Source organism: Vitis riparia, chromosome 1, assembly GCF_004353265.1.
Source record: "Vitis riparia cultivar Riparia Gloire de Montpellier isolate 1030 chromosome 1, EGFV_Vit.rip_1.0, whole genome shotgun sequence".
Taxonomy (NCBI): domain Eukaryota; kingdom Viridiplantae; phylum Streptophyta; class Magnoliopsida; order Vitales; family Vitaceae; genus Vitis; species Vitis riparia.
The window spans coordinates 986314-1006830 of NC_048431.1; the positions used below are offsets into that span (position 1 = coordinate 986314).

The 20517-nt window shown below is 37.0% G+C and overlaps 4 protein-coding genes across 7 annotated transcripts; 3 read left to right on the top strand and 1 right to left on the bottom strand.

The window, feature by feature from the left end:
* The first annotated feature begins 1609 nt into the window (after positions 1-1609).
* LOC117911247 (pentatricopeptide repeat-containing protein At4g11690-like) lies at positions 1610-4064 on the top strand. Its single transcript, XM_034825550.1, has 2 exons — positions 1610-2401; positions 3463-4064. Exon 1 carries the CDS (start codon positions 1632-1634, stop codon positions 2394-2396), a length of 765 nt encoding a protein of 254 aa, XP_034681441.1. The 5' UTR covers positions 1610-1631; the 3' UTR covers positions 2397-2401; positions 3463-4064.
* Positions 4065-4894: 830 nt separating this feature from the next.
* On the top strand, positions 4895-13244 carry LOC117925938 (protein PLASTID TRANSCRIPTIONALLY ACTIVE 14). Of its 4 annotated transcripts, none has more exons than XM_034845042.1 (14): positions 4895-5053; positions 5143-5292; positions 5625-5762; positions 5956-6081; positions 6210-6224; positions 6425-6553; positions 7535-7624; positions 7722-7872; positions 8916-9025; positions 10539-10610; positions 11368-11473; positions 11581-11781; positions 12661-12703; positions 12828-13244. In XM_034845042.1, exons 1-14 carry the CDS (start codon positions 4997-4999, stop codon positions 12904-12906), a joined length of 1467 nt encoding a protein of 488 aa, XP_034700933.1. In that variant the 5' UTR covers positions 4895-4996; the 3' UTR covers positions 12907-13244. The 4 variants fall into 4 exon arrangements, with proteins under 4 accessions (XP_034700933.1, XP_034700936.1, XP_034700939.1 ...); XM_034845045.1 differs by having other exon boundaries at positions 11584-11781; XM_034845048.1 differs by lacking the exon at positions 6210-6224 and having other exon boundaries at positions 4896-5053.
* A 596-nt stretch (positions 13245-13840) lies between these two features.
* LOC117925374 (28S ribosomal protein S33, mitochondrial) lies at positions 13841-15108 on the top strand. Its single transcript, XM_034844381.1, has 2 exons — positions 13841-14144; positions 14744-15108. The coding sequence occupies exons 1-2, from the start codon at positions 13927-13929 to the stop codon at positions 14832-14834; spliced, it is 309 nt and encodes a 102-aa protein (XP_034700272.1). The 5' UTR covers positions 13841-13926; the 3' UTR covers positions 14835-15108.
* A 1140-nt stretch (positions 15109-16248) lies between these two features.
* LOC117925366 (pentatricopeptide repeat-containing protein At3g57430, chloroplastic) lies at positions 16249-19259 on the bottom strand. Its single transcript, XM_034844370.1, has one exon. It carries the CDS (start codon positions 19155-19157, stop codon positions 16467-16469), a length of 2691 nt encoding a protein of 896 aa, XP_034700261.1. The 5' UTR covers positions 19158-19259; the 3' UTR covers positions 16249-16466.
* Positions 19260-20517: the final 1258 nt, after the last annotated feature.

The following is a 20517-nucleotide window of genomic DNA, read 5'->3' on the forward strand; positions in this document are numbered from 1 at the left end:
GAGAAGGTGGGACGTTGGCCGGATAGGATTCTGGATATGAGACATCCGGATAAGGTGGGGTGTTGGCCGGATAGGATTCTGGACGTGAGACATCCGGATAAGGAGGGATGTTGGCCGGATAGGATTCCGGACGTGAGGCATCCGGAGGAGGTGGAATGTCGGCCGGACAGGATTCCAGACGTGAGACATCCGGATAAGGTGGGGTGTTGGCCGGATAGGATTCCGCAGGTAGGTGAAGGTTTAGAAAGAGAAATAAGTTTGGTGGTATGGTTAAATGGATGTACACACGGGTATGGTAGAACATGGTTATGAATAGCATGAAGGATGGATATGGGTTGTATGGATATGAAAGCTTAGGTGAGTGGTTTTATTGGGTATGTGAAGGATAGCATGCACCCGTGAGACTCCATGTAAGTGAGGGAGTGGGATGGAGAAAGAATGAGAGGAAAATGGGTGTGGTGGAGGATGCTTGATTTCTGCAAGCTAACGAATCTCCTCTCCAGAAAATGCCAAGAATATAGGGGAAAAACGAAGAAAAAGAAAAAAAAAAAAAAAAAAAAAAAGAACAGAGCAATGCACAAGGGGAGATAATACCACTAAAAACCAAGCTCTGCATCACGAAGACCAAAAGAGCTTTCAAAAGAGTCTGGTGGGAGGATCTCGATGAACTTAACACTCAAACATAGAATACATCCAGCATGCAGCTCATACGGGAGAAAACAAAGATCAAATAAACAAAAGTCAGAGACATGTTTACCTCTTTAGGTAAACAAAGCAATCGTCTTAATATCAGCAAGAAACGTAAGGTGATCCTCAAAAAAAGATAAGATAAAGTAAGAGATAATCAAACCTGACTGATTCTTCTCCTACCTCTCCAAAAAATGCTTTCCCCCTTACTCCCTCTGTCTTCTTCTCCCACCGTTCTCCCTTTCTTTCCCCCCTTCTCCGTGAATGCCCTCACCCTCTGTTCTTCCTTGGTGTCTTCTCTACTATACTCTCTCCGTTCTCCTCTACATGAATGGCTTCCTACCTTCTGTTCTTCCTTCGTGTCTTCTCTTGCAAGCCACTCTTCTGCACTCCTGTTCACTGGTCAGCAAGCATGGTTTGCCCAACCACTCTCTCTGCAATGCTGTCACCTCCAACGATCTCTGCAGTAGCCACCTTTTCCTGCACCACCCCTTCTGCAGCCACCTTTCCTTTTCTCTCATCTGCGCCTCCTGACGGCTTGCGGAACCCCCTTCTAGAAAGCTCCTCCACGTGTCAAAGTCCTACTGCAGCTTCAAAAAGCGAGGTTGATTCCTTATGGCCACTAAGGATGTAACACGTGGCCCACTGGGATAGTGACACCTGACAAAATTGAGCTGCTGAAAGACGATCCCCAAATGGAGGTCTACACTTCTCTTTTAATATTTTGAATTACTATTTAATTTTTTATTATAGAGAAATAATTATAAATTGAATTAACTATTTTTTTATTTATATAATATTTTTATGAGAAGTAAATTTATAATTTTATTTTATATGCGTTATATAAAAGAAAAAAAAGGGAAATATTAAATTAAATTTTGTATATTTAATTTTATATGTCGTGAAATAACGATTCGTTCCCGGAATACCCATTCGAGCCGGAGATGAAACCACTGCAACGTAGTCTCTTCGTCTCTGCTCCCTCCCTCCCCTCAAACCCAATCTCTCTCCTGTTCTCAACCCTCTCTTCTTCTTCCTCCTCCTCTTCTTCTGCTGCTGCGGAGGTGGCGGCGGCGGCTGCTGCAAAGAAACATATCGATTTAACCCCAGAAGAGCTCACAAAGATCAGCCTTCTCATCCCACGCCTCTGCTCCTCAAACCAACTCCCAACCGCCATCCGCCTCGTCGACGCATCGTTCCTGGCAAACCCACCTCTGGAATCCCTCTCTCTGCGCATTCTCATTGATCGCCTCACCTCGGAACCCGATATGACCCAACCCATGGCACTGCTTACTCGCCTCAAGCACAACCAATTTGCGCACTACTCACTCCGACCTATCACCACTCTGCTTATCTCTTCCTACTTCAAGAAACGCAGGCCCAAAGAGGCTTTTAAAGTGTTCAATTGGATGTCCAGACCTGATTCTCATTGCACCCCCCACGTGGCGGCGTACTCCCTTTTGGTTCATGGGTTTTGTAGAAATGGGTTTGTTCTCGAGGCCCTGAAGGTTCTCCGGGCAATGGTGGGGGCGGATATGGCGCCTGCGGCGGATTTGAGGACCCGGGTTTATAGGAGTTTGTTGAGGGAGGCGCGGATTGGGGAAGCTAAGGACTTGGATGCGGTTCTGAGATGTGTTGGAGATGGCGGTGAGGGTTTTGGGAAGGTGGTGAATTTGCTTGATCGGATGATTGGGAATTGGGTGGAGTAGAGCTGGTAATAATTTGATTTCTCTTTAATTCTACTCTCTCAGGAGATTGTGTACCTCTTCTAGTTTAATTCTGTCATATCAAATGTGATTTAATTGATTGAAAAAAAAAATTGCGTTTCGAGGAATTGGGTGTAGAATCAAAGCAATAACTAACAAGAATTGGTGGTAGTCCAGAGGCCCTAGACACTCATTTCCTTCCTTCATGAATGTGAGTACATCTTGTGTTAGAGCTCTTCAGGACTAGTGTCTCCCATTTTAGGGTTTATTGACTGGCTTAAAAGTTGGAAATATGGGAAGTGTTAGTGATTGGCTTAAAAGTTGGACATATGAGGAGTGATCCCATTTGCAGGAATTAATCTTGGGCTGTCATTGCATTTGGAGGTACTCGTAGTACACTTCCTTGGTGGAATCCCCGGTACCAGTTGATTCTATTGGGAACTGGAGTCTCTTCAAAAAGGTAGATGATAGTGCCTGTATAATTGCTTCCAAAGGGAAACAGTGTAAAGACCCGCTCCCAGTTGTATAGGTATTTTTAGTTTGGGTCCTCACGGTTTTAATACTTGTTTGTATAGTCAAGAACAATCCATAGATATGTTGCATTAGAAACTTTTTCTCTATCTGATGTGAGATATTCCAAACCCGTTTATAGAGAAATATCTGTTTACTTAATCGGTCCGTGGGACTGAGTGGTGGCTAATTGTTTTGGATTGGTGCAAAGTAATAGCAGGTGTTCTTGAGAATAAAAACTTATTGACATCATTATACGTAAAGGAATGATGGGTGTATGCATGGAGGGCTGAGTGAACCAGTTCTGCTTGGGCAGGACCATATCTCGACTGGGAAAAACTAAACTAAATTTCAAATGCCCTAGTGGGTTATCCGATACTCAATCCTAAGCTCACCTGTGAGATCTCTGTGAAATGTCAGTAGTGTTTCATTGATAAAAGTTTTTACTCAAATCTTTTATGTGATCCATCTGTTAATCTGTTTGCTCTATTTTCCTCAGTTTCCTGAAATAGTAATTTTGTTGAATGGGTTTTTATTCATTCCCTGTTCTTCATGTTAGGCTGCAGTAAGGTCTCCATGAAGGGCTATTGATAAGAAGTGACATTAAGTGAAGGTATATGCACAGCAGGAGGAAGACCATGCTGAATTCTAGCTGTTGTGTCAAATGTTTTACGTGCTTATTCTCAAAGACCATAACCAGTAAAAGGCTTCAGAAACATGCAAGACGATGATCTATTCAATCTTTACAGTATCTTTGACAAATATGGCTGTCTTCAGCTTGCTCCATGGAAGACGACCTATCCCCCAGCATGCTGGAGTAAGAGCATCATAAAGATCCTCAGTCCATTTTGGTTTTTAATGCCCGCCCATTTGCTGTAGTCTGTACTTTTCTGGGAAATGATCTTCCATCTATTTAGCTGTTATTTTCAATCTGGGTGTGTAGTTCCAGGGCTTCATGCAAGGGTGCAGAGCCAGCCAAGTGACCACTGTTATATGTCAGAAGGAAGTGTTCCAGACTGGTGTTAGTGCAGAAAGTTTACAAGAAGAGGAGAGCACTGTAAACAATCTGTTGATTATCTTGCAATTTGAATTGAGATCTTCAATTCCATTGATCTCAAACTTGATAATATAATGTTGTGATCTGGTTTTATGATTCTTTTATTTTATTCTATTTCATTTTTTTTTTCTTTTTGCTTATAAGAATAAACAACAGGAAATCTAACATTTAAAAATAGAGGAACAGAAGCACTGAAGCAGCAATATTTTTCAAATATTTAAATTCTATTTTTTGTTAATAAAAATTTGAGAGGAGCCTTAAATTTGCAAAGAAATGAATTGTTTTGGGTAGGTTTCATTGTATTTTTCCTACACCCTATAATGTCTGATATATTTTTAATTATTCTTCATATTTATATAATTATTTTTAAATATATATATATAAAAAAATAACTAAAAATAATTAAAATATATACTTTAAAAACATGAAAGCACTGTTTTTGTTTCTAAAAATAATTATTTTTAAAGTGTATTCCTAGATTATAAAAACTTTCATTGATGGAATAAGAAATATTAACAAATAAATACTTAAAAACCTATTTAAAAATATTCTTTAGTTTAAAACAATGTCGGATGAATTTTAAATTTTAAATAATTTTTAAGAATTTATTTTAGTAAAAATAAGATGATTATTTAGAATGATTTAAGATTTTTTTTTATGGAATATTCTGATAAACGATTAAAAATGCTGGAAATAGGTCAAAAACTATTTTTAATATTGATGTTATCAATCAAAATTTATTATTAATAATAAAATTTTATTTTTACTACACTTTTGCAAAATCTAATATGTGAGAACCGATTTATAAACAATCCTTAATTTTTTTTCCCTTCCAGAAAATTCAATCATTATCATTAGACTAAAAAAGCCATTAAAAAAAGAGGGACAAAATTTTCAGAACTCCATTGACAACTTCAGTGGGTTTGGTTTTATAAGTTCACAGCCAGTGAAGTGTGGATAACGTTCGCTGCTGCTGGTACTACTACTCCCAGTGTTACAGAAAGAGAGAAAACTACATGGAAAATTGAAATTTACAATGGCCTCTTCTCCTCTTCTCCACCACCCAACCCACTGCTTCATCTCCAGTAACCAGGTCTCTCTATCAATATATGTATGGGTATTGGGATTTTTTTTTTGTTTTTTCCTTGTATCTGATTTGGGATTTTGGAGTTGTTCTTGAAGGGTTTCTGCAATGGGTTGTCGTCATCACGACCCAACTACTCTTGGATGCGCGGCTCTGGAAATAACATTAGACCCATCAAAGCTGCCGTAGAGATGCCTCCTTTTCCACTCTTTGAACCTCCACAAATTGAAAGTGACACACCTTCTCAGGTATGTGCCATGCCCATTATTCTCCTCCTTTCGCTCTTTGTTTTTCCTTCAATTGTTATTTTATGCTATGCTTGGTTTCTCTGAGAATTTTGGGAAAATGACAAAATTTGAAATTCTGTGTCCCGGGTTTTTCTTTGTTTGGGTCCTGAGACTGCCCAATACGACTGTTGGGTTAAGCCGAAGGGAATCCAGAATTTTGTTTTTGTTTTTGTTTTTTGTTTTCAGAGCAACCAAACGATTTGTTTATCTGTTTTGGAAATAGCCCTTTGAAGGCATTGATTTTTGTTTTTTTTTCAATCTTCTTTTGTTTTTATTTTTGAGATTATCCACAGTTGGAGCCTGCAGACCCTGATTTCTACAAGATAGGGTATGTTCGGAGTGTTCGAGCATACGGTGTTGAATTCAAGGAAGGGCCTGATGGATTTGGAGTCTATGCCTCTAAAGATGTTGAACCACTTCGCAGAGCAAGGGTGAATGAATTTCTCCATTTAAAGATTTTGCAATTGATGGCTTTATCGATTTTTACCTATTTGTTTTTTCTATTGATGTTTTCATTGTAGTTTCTCCATTGTGTGGTATTTGTTCTTTCTTGTATTCATTGCAAGAAATCAACTTCATTATATAAACAACACTAATGTCCTGGTTTCGCACTTGTACCCACAGATGATCATGGAAATTCCACTGGAATTGATGTTAACAATAAGAAAAAAGCTCCCATGGATGTTTTTCCCAGACATCGTACCAGTGGGACATCCTATATTTGATATTATCAACTCAACCAATCCGGAGGTAATTGTGCCCTTCTTATTGTCTGAAAAAATGCTTATTACTAACTGATAGTTTTGATCAATGTTTGATTAGAGGGTATCTTTCTGTCTTTCCTCTTTTCTTTTCTTTTTTCTTTTTTTCTCTCTCAGTTTCTCTTAATGCAGGTCCATTTTCTGCAAAAATAAAAAACAAAGACAAGAAAAGTAAAAAAGGAAAACAAATCTCTTTCTTGTTCCGTGTTCCCTAATGAATTGTTTGTTCATTTTGGTTGATGGGTACACAAAGTTATAAATATAATTCTGAAATGAAGTTGATGGCTCTTTTTGTGTCACTGGTTCTTAAATTCGGTATTTGACTGTGGCAGACAGATTGGGATCTGCGGTTAGCATGCCTTCTTTTGTTTGCATTTGATCAAGAGGATAACTTCTGGCAGCTATATGGTGATTTTTTACCTAGTGAAGGAGAGTGCACTAGCTTGCTTCTAGCTACAGAGGTTTGTCTACATATGAGATTTCAATCTTTCTTAAACTTTTTATGATAATTTTTAGTTATCCTGTTTTTTATAATGTTGTTTGATAAGTGTTTTTGAAAATGGTTCTTGAGAATAGTTTTTAAAAACTATTCTCTGATATTTTGTTGAATAAAAATCTATTTGGGAACTTAAAATGTTTTTAACCTATTTTCAATGTTTTTAAATATGTTTTAAAAATTATTTTTATATATAGTGTCTATTCTTAATAATTCTCCATATTTGTTTAATTATTATTTTTAAATAATTCTCAGAAATCAATTGAAAACAACTAAAAAATATTCTTTGAAAAACACCATGTTTTCTATTTTTAAAAACAAAAAATTGTTTTCTGTTTCCTGATTGTTAAATATGTTTTTCCAATTTTTTGTTCTAGAGTACAGAAATATATTTTAAAATATAGTTATCAAACAAGGCCTATATTTCATTATAATTTTTTTTGGGGGGCCAAACCTACTTTGGAAACTGTTGCTTTTATCCCTCTGGTTTGTCATATCCTTTTTACATATTTCCTCTTTTTTCTTGGTCCAACCTACTTTAGAAACTGTTTTATCCCTCCTATTTGTCCATCACTCTTTTAGAGATTATTTCACCTTGTCTTATCCCTCCACCTCTTAGAAGTGTTTATATCAGAGCCATTTGAATTCCACTCATCATTGCCATCAATCAAATGAACAGAGAGAAGAATATTAGGCATATTAACTGTTGACAACTGAGCTTTGGGCTATCCAGAAAGGGAAAAAAGGGAGAAAAAAAAAAGACAAGTTTAACATGAAGTTGAATGAGTGGTCATGTTGAATTTATAGATCTTTTATTCGAGTAATCACTTGCTTTGTGCTCAATGATCTTTTTGCCACAAGTTAGGTTTTTTATTATTTATATCTCTTTGCTATACACCTTATATATGTTTAACCATGCTTCTCTATTGATTTTTATTTGTTATAGGAGGACCTTTTGGAGCTGCAGGATCCGAAATTGGCTTCAACTATGAGAGATCAGCAACGCCGAGCTTCAGAATTTTGGGAAAAGAATTGGGTATTGAGCAATTTTTGTATGCTTTTCCATACTTTTACTTTTATGATCCATTGTTCTCTCCTTTTTAACACATGCTTATATGTTAAACCACATACAGCACTCTGGTGTCCCCCTTAAAATAAAGCGCCTTGCTCGTGATCCCAATAGATTCATTTGGGCAGTGAGTATAGCACAATCACGATGCATAAACATGCAAATGAGGATTGGTGCACTAGTTCAAGATGCAAATATGCTAATTCCTTATGCTGGTGAGTTTTTCACACCTAAATTCTTGTTTATTACATTGAGTAATATTTTATCCCCAATTAAATAAAACCTTATTACCTCATGTGTATGTCTGGAGTTGAGTTTAGTAAATTTATCCACCTTGTGATATACTACTAGAAAATATTAAGTTTATCCTCATTGCATTTGTCCAGCATTCAATTTATATGGCATGCAACCTATCAAGAAGTGATGTGATGTTGTGTGTGAAATTCATTTTTAATTTTCTTATTTAAGTTGATTGTTGTTGATTTGGTATATCAATTTTAGGTCCTATAGTAATGCATGAAACCTCTTGGACTCCTCAAGCTAGGAGTGGTTGGATGTAAATTCTCTCTTATTTGGGTTTCTATCACAAAAATCACCCACTTGCTCATTGGAGAAGGGAGAGGACTATGATCTTTGAATTTTATGCTCAATGGGTATAGAAGTTCTGTATTTAACTTGATTTTTGGTCATATGGGGTAGTTGCGTTGAATTATTGGATTGTTTTGTGCCTTTGGATTCCTACTAAACGTGGCTTAGGACAGGTTTCTATCTGTATGCAATGCATGATACAAAACTGTACTTGTCAAATAAAGTGTCCAGGATGAGCCCTGGTGCATTTTATCTTCCTCTAACCATCTAGGGAAAAATATAGTTAAAAGTAAAAATTTTTGCTGAGAGCACATTACCTTACAATAGGCCTCAATGAAACACACAGACAAATCTCTTATGAATACCCCCCTATATGATTGTGAATGACAAGAAGGTGGTGTGCATGGAAACCATGCATGCAAATTACAGTGACCATACCATTTTTCAATCAGCAGTCTGTTGAATCATTTTATGATAATCAGCTAATATTTTTCTCCTCCCTTTTTGGAAGATTGTTGCTGATCTTGTATGTATACATGTATACACATATCTATCTATGTATCTAACCCGTTTTTCATCTCAATTTTCTTAAGAGAGTCATTTCAATACTAGGTATCCTTACTAGTTTCTTATTGCACATGTATTAAATAAACTTAGTCATATTTCGCAGACATGCTAAACCATTCCTTTCAGCCAAATTGTTTCTTTCATTGGCGTTTCAAGGACCGCATGCTTGAGGTGATGATAAATGCTGGACAAAGGATTAAGAAAGGGGAGGAGGTAAATTTTTTCATACTTTTGCTGATTCTTTGCTTTTAATATTCTATATACAGGAAAATGTATTGAATGTATGCATAGAACTTCTGTTGAAGAATTTGCAGAAGATTGATGGGCGCATTTCCACTGCAAAATGATTGACAAACAAGAATTCAGCATTGTCCATCATGTTGGTAATTGCATCCATGTGCCAAATAATTTAAAATCTTATGCAATATCTGAGTCATAAAACAGAATGATGCTCAATATTCATGCTAGCCATTAGGCCCATCACTCATTGTGTCCACTACCTGGTTTGGGTCCAACCTGAAAAGCACAGCTTGAAAGTCCCAATCATATTAAAAACCTTCATGGTTTTTGACCTGACTGAAAAACTGCAATTGATCCAAAACCTAAGAGGGCCAGAGGATATTGGATATAAGAAGAGATGCAGATATGATATTTTCTCTAGCCCAATGTGTTTTCACATCTTTCTGTACTCAATATTCATTGCTAAGGCTTAGATTTTCTCAAATATCATCTCTGCATGAACTTTGATATGATTTAGCACAAGGGAATGATGGCAAATTTAAGGGCAGACATGTTACTTGATGACAGAATGAACAAAGGGGAAAGCTTATATACTGGCATTTTTATTCTTTCTGTTTTAAGTCCAGCTAATTCACAAATTCAGATATATTCCATGTCTTGTGTTTGTTGATTTGGTTAGAGTGTTCGGGTCTACAATTTTATGAAAACAAAAAATATGATAGTAGGATGATAGCAATTAGAAAATGAAAATTTGTGAATAAGAGGGAAAATTGTGCAGTATGGCAATGCATAATACATTCTGTTTACTTGGTGAAGAAGTTATTCACACATGCCTGCAATTTTCTGTTCCTAATTTAACTGGAATACAAAGATCAACAGTTCCTCCAAAAATGGAACCTATGCACTTGGAAATATTATGAGACATTTCTCTTTCAATGAGAGATTTGGGATGAATGGAATCGTTTAATAAATACGCAACTGAAGCTGAAATTTGAGCTTGATTTTAACCTCTGCCAATTCTTGTCCTATTTGATGTCCTTGTATCTTTTTCTAGAACCAGACAAGTAGGAACCACCACCTCTCATTCCTATCATTCTTGTTGACTCCCAAATAGTTCAAACTACTAGCAGTGAAAAACTCTGATCATAAAATTTGATTGGTTATGCTGGACACCATGCTGATATATAAGAAATTTACAAATGTTATTTTGAGTCTCTCCAACCTCTGCAGATTCTATGTTGACTAGTTTGGTTGTTCTAAATCTTTGACTGATACATAGGAAAATTTAAATCTTTTGATAAGATGAAGTCCCAAAAATCTCATATTACATTTGGAGCTATTCTATGTGTGTTTGTATTTGTATTTTAGGTTGAATTTTGTCGTCATTCAATGTTCCACAAGGTTCCTAAGAAAAATGTGGTTTGAATTCCTTTTAACTTTAATAATCTAATGTTTGGTCCGGTTTTTCAACTGGCTGTGCTTGCAGATGACTGTCAATTACATGAGTGGGCTGAAAAATGACATGTTAATGCAAAGATATGGTTTTTCGTCCCCTGTGGTAATTTGCTCAAGTCTCTACACTTTCCCAAAATATGTTATTATTATTATCATCATTAGTACTATTATTATTAGTGGTGGTAGTACTATTACTATTCTTTGCTTTTTTACCAGTTTTAAATGCAGATTTGGTTTTCTTGTAGGTAGTTTGTAGTTACATGAAATTTGTTTTGTCCAGTGGAAAAACAGATCAGGATATATGGATTTTTGGATCGACAAATCACTATATTTATTTAATTATTTTGATAAGGAGTAGGTCAATGCTCTTATTCTTTTAAGTGAGTTTTTGTTCATGCAATCATCTTCATTACCTGCAATTTTCGCATTCTTGCTTACTAAAGAAAAAATTATCTCCTCAGCCTACTACTCACAGAGGACTCCATTTTTTTTCTTTATTCTTCCTGGGAGGGGGTAGGGGAGTCATTTGTGATTTTGGCTGGACTCTGAAAGAAAAATGGAAGAATTAATAATGTTGAAGTTGAATTAAACATGATGAAAAGAACACTGATAGTTTTAAATATTACCTCGTATGTGGTGTGCATATATGAGAAATGATAATTTTTATATTTATATTTTTTTATTTTATATATTTAGGGCCAATCAACTTGAGTTCTGGTTCAAGTCCTATACTGTATATCAACTGACTGAGCTCTAGAAAATCTTGTCTAATCTTGAGGGATTCCTCATATGACATTTAAATTCAATTCTTGATTTTCTTTTGAATTGATTCCATGTCTTGTTTGACTTGGATTTTGCAGAATCCTTGGGATGTCATCCAGTTCTCTGGAAATGCACAGATTCATTTGGACTCCTTCTTGTCAGTCTTCAATATATCTGGCCTTCCTGAAGAATATTATCATAACAGTATGGGTCAACGAATCTTCTCTTCATAAATGCAGTTCATATATATCACATTTTCTTGTAATTAAGCCCTAGCATTTTTATCCATTGAATCCCATAAAATTTTGTAGCAGGTCGGTTATCTAATAATGGAGATAGTTTTGTTGATGGAGCGGTAATAGCAGCAGCAAGAACATTGCCCACTTGGTCAGATGGGGATGTGCCTCCAATGCCAAGCATGGAGCGGAAAGCTGTGAAGCAGTTACAAGAAGAATGTCAACAGATGCTTTTGGAATTCCCCACAACTTCAGAGCAAGATCAACAAATTCTAGGTACCATAAAAAAACAACTTGTTTTCAGAACAAATTCCTAAGAGACTGTTTTTAGTCAAAAGTTTGCCAAAGTAGTTTTGGAGTTATAAAAATATTTTCTATCAAGAACAGTTTCAAACAGGACCTCAATTTCTCTGATGATAATGTACTCAAGTTTTGACACTTGAATTTTTGCTGAATTCAGAAATCGGTCCGACAATTAAGGAGAAACTTGAACCACTTTGAGTTGGCTCACCAGTTACTAACACAACTATCCTTACTCTAAATATCTAGGATCCAACACTAGTCATAAGGGCTTGCCTAAAAGGGGTTTCGTGTTTTTTCCTTGTTCACATTACAACATCATCCTCATGGCTATAAAACTTTGTTAATAGATATTTTGTGCCATCAGAGGCTTTAAAGTCATGTGTTGGTGCAATAGCATAAAGATATAAATTCATACACAAAGGTATACGAGGTTTTAACGCAGTTCAGTCAATCATGATTATATCCATGAATGAGAGAACTAATTGATTGTACCATAGAGGACCTACAGAGAAAAGAGAAAATAGAAAGAAACCTTAAGCCTCAGCCCCAAGCATCTACACTTTAAATCGTGGGCCGTTCTCTGCTGACCGTCGCTCACTCTTACTCAAATATCTACTTTATATAGTCTCTACAAACTCATCTTAATTTCATAACTTTCTCCTTCATTCTCTGCATTATTTTTTACCAAGCGGAATATGTATTAAATAGGAGTTGGGATGCTTTCTAATAAAAGATATGGTAACCCCTAAACACAATAGGACTGGTCATGATGATAATGAATGGATTTAAATTCAGAAACTTGGTTTCTTGATATTTGGTTCTGACTTTCTTTTTTCTTTCTACTGCCAACAGATTCTATGACAGAAGAAAGGAGAACACTTGAAGCTGCAATCAAGTATGTACCACTCTCTCATCTACATTTTTCCAGAGCTTCTGGCTTTGTTGTGCAGTGAGAATCAAGACCCACCCACCTTTGGTATAATTCATTATTCACTTGTAAACAATGTGGGTATTTGCAGGTACAGATTGCACAGGAAGTTGCTGATAGAGAAGGTCATCCAGGCATTGGACATTTACCAAGAGCGGATATTGTTTTGATCCTGGAATTTTCAGATTTTCCAGGAAAATGAGACAGTTTTGTTTGGTTGTAATGCTCCAAAATCGCCATTGTTTTGATAACTTCTGTTCATTTGGGTACATTAGCATTTTCATGCATTCATAGCTGCAAAGAGGAGTGGGGTTTTTGCCATTCATGATGGAGTTTCCCTAGTGTGAGCTTCATGTATCAACTCCGAATACTGTAGATGAGCCCACATGAAAGCTGCTAATACCTCACTTTGGATTAAAAAGCCAAAAGCTCTTCTGTAAACTCAATAAGAGCTTCAGTAGCTATTTGGCAAATTTTATTAAAAGTTAGGCAACTTTTACTTTTTGTATGAGATTTATTTTGGCTTATGTTTGGCTAATTTTTATTAAAAATTTAGAAATTTTTACTTTTTGTATAAGTTTTATTTTAGGTTATGCTAGAAGTTATTTCATGTTATTAAGTATTTTCATAATATCAATATTTTTCATAAAAAAAATTATGTTTTTGTTTCCGGGTCTTGTTTGGAATAGTTTTTATTTTCAGCCTCAATTAGGAGTTAAAGTGAAATCAAAATTATTATTTTCAAAGAATATTGTTATATAGGAGAAAATAATATATTTGAAACCATGATGCTAAACTCTCTCTCACAACCTTTCTTATGACCATTTTATATATTTATACAAATATTCAAATAGAAAATAAAATAATATTTTATACTAATAATAAAAAGTATTCAAGCAAAATAATAAATGATAACATTTTATATTTCTTTAATAATAAATAAATAAATATTATAATTATTATAGAAAATAATATAAATGAATTATTCCGCACCCAAGGCCAACCATGTTCGGCTGATTTCGGATTGGGTTCGGGTTGGTCGGGCGAATTTGCCTAATACCACCGGTATCGGGTTAAATTAGGGTTGGGTCGGGTAATTTGCCAAAATTGAACCGAAAGGGTGAATCACACACCGATTTTTATTGTCTCTGAAAGATTCAGAAAATTTTCCAGCGGAGGGAAAGCTGAGGATGAGCAGCTTGGGCTTGAAGAGCTTGCTATCGGCAGCGGTGAAGGGAGGCGTGACGGAGGCACGGGCGAGAATATTCGGTCACGTACTTAACCCAACTGGACAGAGATCTCCCCACAAGATTCTCCGCAAGAAGCTTATTGGTGAGAAAGTCGCTCAATGGTACCCTTATGACATCAAGAAAGACGACCCTCTCGTCATGGCTCGCCAGGAACAAGAGTAAAAACCCTTCTCATTTCTAAAAGCTATTTGCTTTTCCTCTATTTTTTATGCCCACCAACTGTTTGATTTTGTTTCTGAATGAAACTCATGTTGTTTTAAGTATTCAAGGGTGTAGTTTGGTCCAATCCTGTTTTTGGGTGACCTTGTTTTCACTGAAATTGATTGGAAATTGCATTATGTTTGTGATATTTAAGCATTCAACGGTATAGTTCGGTCCAATCTTGTTTTTGGGTGACTTTTTTTTCGCTGAAATTGGTTGGGATTTGCATTATGTTGATGAGTGTTGAGCTACTATTGCAAATTGATTAGTCGGGCAAGTGGGTTGGGAACCATAATGCAGTGTACTGCTTACTTGGTTTACAACAATGATTTATTTATAATGGTAGTCCGTATGAAGTACACCGTGAATTGAGAAGGAACTAGAACAGCGTGTCTGGGTACATATGTTTAGTCTAGTATTTACACTCGTGTGGTGAAGATTTCACCAACACTATGCTTGATCAATTGTCAAATTCATGCTAATAGAGAAAATTGTTGTATGTAGTGGACACAGGCATTGGAAATTTTTTTGACATTTGTTAAATTGTACTTGGCAGGCGTTTGTCCAAGCTTGAAATGTTGAAGCGTCGTGGGAAGGGACCTCCCAAGAAAGGGCAGGGGAAGCGTGCTGCTAAGCGTAACAAGTAGAGGAAATCATGGTAAGCAGTTTTATAGTCGGGTGATGATTGATGTTTTGAGTATCATAGAGTTTAAGCAGGTGTACTTCCTGCAAACAATTTTCAGCAGTTTACATTTTTTAATGTGATTGAATGACTTTCCTTTATTTTTCCTTTCAAACTTTGGAATACATAATTTGTCTTGCAAGGAGAACTTTCACTAATGCAGCCTGATTGTAACTATAAGCAAGATGTTACGATGTGAGAAAGCATGAGCCAGAAATCAATCCTTTATTTAATCCAAATATGAAGAATGGATACAGAAGCTGAATGCCTCATTACCCTCAGTCTGACACATGAATTTCTTAAATGCCTAAAACTTAGCACTTAGTTCAGAAGATTCCAATTCCCCATCCATTGAAGTGCCTTCTGTGGATTGGCAAAGTACTAATTCCTGGTAGTTCTCTGAGATGTGAATTGTGGACCCATGTACTGCCCTGCTGTATGGGGCTATTCAATGGACGAAAACAGTAGACTTGTTTCCTCTGTGTTCAGTAATTTTGGACGAAAACAGTATGTTAGGTTTTTGGTTCTAATTCAAATGGCTAGTGATCTCCAGAGATTGGCTTTTGTGAAAAGAAATGATAAGCTTGTTTCCTTTACAACAATCTGATACAATGAGCTTGCCCACATGGGTTATAAGAAAGGTAAGTGCATCCTTGGGATTGAGATTATGCTTTTGAAGAAGTGATAAGCATGTTACAAAATTTAGATTCCCAGTCTTGGGTTCCTTGACATGTGCAACTGTTGGAATGAGAATTGGATGGCAAACTGATTATTGGGTATTCCATTTATGGTTAATGGGGTATATAATTTAATCCTTCAGTTTAGGTTTGTCTTAGAACATCTCTTGTTGAAGTTGCAACATCTGATTCTTATTTTCTTGTAAGAAGAGAGGTTTTCTGCGTAAAAGAAGTCCAATTAATGTAGATGGTAACGTCTTGCACTATAAATTCAGCTCAGACAAGTTCAGCACCACTAATCGTGCCGATTTTACACTTCCCAATACACATTTGGCTGTCTTCAAGCGCATGTTAGTGTGCTCTGAAACTTCTTATTTCACTCACATGCACAGCATGCAGACGGTGCGTTAAGCTGCCATGCACGGCTCTTCTTAGAATAAGGGGTGCTTATTATTAACCTAAGTTGGTTAGGGAGAGGGCAGCTGTAGTTTGGCACTAGCCTACTGGTTAGCCTGGCTCATGCTGATCAAAAAAAATCTCGAAGAGGAATATACACACAGTATTCATGTAAGATAATTCAAGAGAACCATTGATAGACCAGACTACCTGACCTAATAAGGTCTGAGCAATACCATTCTGGAGGATGAGTTGAATTGGTGTGCAACTGTGAAAAAGCTCAATGGGTATGAGAAGAGAGCTACATGTGGACAAGGAAGCAGACTGCCTCCTAGAATTTCGGTGTATTGATTATTGAGAAGTTACAAAAAGTATTTGACAATGAAATAAATATGCACTGAGCTACTTCTCAGTTCTTTCTAATACAACAATGGTAACTTATGGAGACACATGGAATTATACGGTTGTATTAGGTATTTGGACTTGAAAAGAATCAGAAATGAAAACTGGGTTCGAATGCTTCCTCACCAATAATCCCCACAGGAACAAGTTCCCTCCTTGAAATGATGGAACCTCCTAACATCCCTTACAATGATCTCCCTCTCCATGATTTTTGAGATAAACTTTGTAGCAACATGGCAGTCATTACAAACTCTAAGGTTCTTAGCTACTCGAATGGTAGTGCCGGGAGGGGTGTTCAGGATACCAAATGCTATTGCCAGTTTCTCACTATGCCCACATAGTAGATTTTCCTTCTCATCTTCATCAACATTGTGAAGAACACAAGAAGTGTCAGGCACGTACCCCTCCTTTCTCATCTTCTCTGACAATGTCTCCAGGAACCCATGGAGTTGCTCACTTTGTGGATGAGATACATCCCCGGCCATGAACTTATGTACTTCATCTCTAAACTCAATCCAACTGCACCCAGGTTCTTTTTTCACTCCCATTTGCCTCATGTTCTTCCGAACTTCCATGGCCTTGTTCCAGAGCCCAGCAGATGAGTAGATATTAGAGAGTAGAACATAATGGCTAGCCACATTGGGTTCTAGATGAAGCAGATTTTTGGCTGCAACTTCCCCTAGTTCCACATTCTGGTGAATTCGACAGGCACCAAGCAAGCTACTCCAAGCACCAACTTTGTCAAACTCAGCAGGCATGGTATTAACAAGCTCATAAGCTTCCTCCAGTTGACCTGCTCGACCAAGCAAGTCTACAACACAAGCGTAGTGATCTGATGTGGGTTCTACTCCATGATCATGTTTCATTCTATAGAACAAGTTTAGGCCTTCACTTATCAGCCCAGAGTGACTACATGCTGCGAAGACCGTAATAAATGTTACTTCATTAGGTTTTGCTTCCCCACCCCTGCCTGCTTCTGCCACCATGTTTTTGAATAGTTCCAAAGCTTCCTCCCCTTTTCCATGCATTCCACAAGCCATGATGAGGACATTCCATGTGATGACATTTTTGTTGGGCATTTCATCGAACACCCTTCTAGATAGGTTCAAGCAGCCGCATTTTGCATACATATCAACTAATGCGCTTCCCACAGTGATGTCTGATGCCAGCATGTTTCTAATGGCATAGGCATGAATTTCTTTCCCCTTTGCTATTGCTGCCAGGGCTGCACAACCAGGAAGGACTGTCATTAGCGTGATTGCATTTGGTTTATAAGGACCTCCTTTCTCATCGTCGTTATCATCCTTCTTCACGTCCTTTGTGTTTTCCATTCTCTGCATCTCATGTAGCAGAACAAGTGCATTGCTATAGCGGCCAGAAAGAACGTAACCTGTGATCATGGTGTTCCAAGACACTCTATCCCTAACCTCCATGCTGTCAAATATAGTCTCTGAAATGTCCATCTTCCCCATCCTTGAGTACATGTCCATGAGTGCATTCTGGACATACCGGTCCTCCTTGAAACCCAACTTTACCGCATACCCATGGATGCTTTCTTTGTTAGAGAATGCTTCACAGTGTACACAAGCTGGCATAACACTTGCCATTGTGGTGGTGTTCGGGAGAAGCCCAGCTACCTTTATCATCTCAATGAAGAGAATCAAGGCCTTCTCATCAAGCCCATTTCGAGCATAACCTGAAATCATGGCATTCCAAAGCTCAATTCGCCGTCCTAAGATATGGTCAAAAACCCTCCGGCCACTCTCAACCTGACGGCAATTGCAGTACATGTCGACTAGTGCGCTACCCACAAAAGAATTTTCAATCAAATCATTGTTTCTCAAGACATACGCATGAATTTCCTTTCCAACATCCAACCTCTCCAAATGGGAACAGGCAGGAAGAACACTCGCAATTGTAACCCCATCAAGCTCAACCCCTTCAAGAACCATGAGGCGGAAGAAGGCCAACGCCTCAGAAAATCGATCACTTTGCGAGAATGAGCTTATCATGGTGTTCCACGAGACCATATCACGGTCCACGAATGATTCAAACAAAGCTTTTGAGTCATCAACTCTTCCCAATTTCGCATACATTGCCATCAATGCATTATTTGTAAACGTTTTCTGATCACCCACCCTCAAACTATACCCATGAAGCTGTTTTCCAAGTCGCAAACCATGCATTACACCCAAATTTGAACACGCAAGCGCCACACTCACCAGAGTAAACGAGCTGAGCTCCATATTCTCCATTTGCATCGCCCGAAACGCCTCCAACGCCTGCTCCCACTTCTCAAATCGACACAATGCGGCAATAAAAGAGTTCCATGACACTTGATCTCTGTCAGTAATTCTGTCAAACACCTTGCACACATCCCCAATCCCACCGCACTTCCCATACATATTAACAAGTGTATTCGCCACAGTCACCGAAGACAATCCATACCCAAATTTCACAGCAGCCGCATGAATCTGTTCCCCGGTTTTCAAGTCCTGGAGGCCCGACACCGCCTTCAAAACCGCCGGGAAAGCGAAGTTGTCGGGTCGAGCACCCGACACCGTCATTTCGATGTAAGTGGAAATGGCTTCACGGAAATCATTTGATCGCGTTCTGGAGCGAAGGGCGTCGACCCATGAGGCGGTGGAGCGCGATGGGGATGTGGGTTTTGGAGGGGTTTTGGAGGTGAGTGGAGAAGCGGTGGGTTTCTGAATTGAAGGTGGCGGTTGAGTTTGGAGGGAAGGAGGAGAGTGTGAAGAAGGAAGAGCCAAAGGTAGAGGAGAGAGGAGCTGGTGACAGTTACAGGAGGACATTTGGTAGTTATTACAGTTGAAGAGGTAGTTGAAGCTTAAAAAATGAAATCCCCACACCTCGCCTCCTCACATGCTCGCATACGAATAAATTTGAATCTTATTATAAGGTGAGGTCTCACAAGTAATGAGGCCCACGGTGCGGATAATATAAAATTTGATTCACCAGATTTATTCTCGTTCAAAATCCAAGTAAATAAAGAAACCGGCAAAAAAGGGGACCACTCTACGTATTTTTTCATTAAAATTAATTAAATGGATTAAGAGATCATAGATTATAATTAGGTTTCTTTCCCTAACATATTATAATTTGATGACATCTTTTGATATGGTATCGAGAAATGCTTTGTCAAGATCATAGATTTATTCATAACCAAACATCATTCTTGAATTTTTTTTTTTTTTTTTTTTTTTTGGGTTTTTGATAAAATTCATATTTACACAAATTGGGAATAAAGTGTGAAAACATATAGTGTGGCTTTAAACCACAATTCACTAATTTCATTCATGTTGTGTCTTTATCATCTACATGCCCCACTTTCAAAATCAAGTCACGTGGAGTTTTGAATTGTACACAAAAACATGGAGAAATACATGCAATGATAGATGCCAAATTTGAAACCACTAGCCCCAAAGGTGGGATCATAATTTGTTTAATAGTAAAATATGATAACATTATCTACTCATAATATATAAATTTATCAACACATTTGAAAATTAATAAATTTAATTCTAAGGGGAAAATTTTAAATTTTTGTAGAAGATATTATAAAGTTTAATTATAAATGATTTTATCTAATAACACATTAAATCAAGCATTGTGGGCTATACATGCCATGGTGTGTAAGGATATAGCAAAGTGTGAGTCACCATATTAATGAAAGTTCCTTTTAAATTGAGAAATTTTGAAAATTCAATTATATGGTTTCAATCATGAGAATCTATTGCGTGTAAATAAAAAATGTTGGTAGCCAAGTGGAAGTGAATATGTGATATAAATGATTTTATTTGTTCATATCAACATTTTATTAGGTTTGATTAAATAATCCTTGAAGCCACTAAAATCATCATGTGATGAAAATGGTATATATATATATATAATTCTATTTATAGGCATTAATTAGAATCTATGTACGTGGAGTGAAACAAATAGGTGTTTGATAAAATTTTAAAAACACTTTTAAAAATCTAAAAACTCACTTTTAGTTTTGAATTTTTCTTTACAAAAACATTTTATACATAATTTTTTTAAAAACACTCCCACTAAACACTTTAAATGTTAAAAAGATTTAAAATATTTTTTAAAATTACTATTAAATGTACTTTACATACACACAAAATACGTCTAATAATGATTTTATGA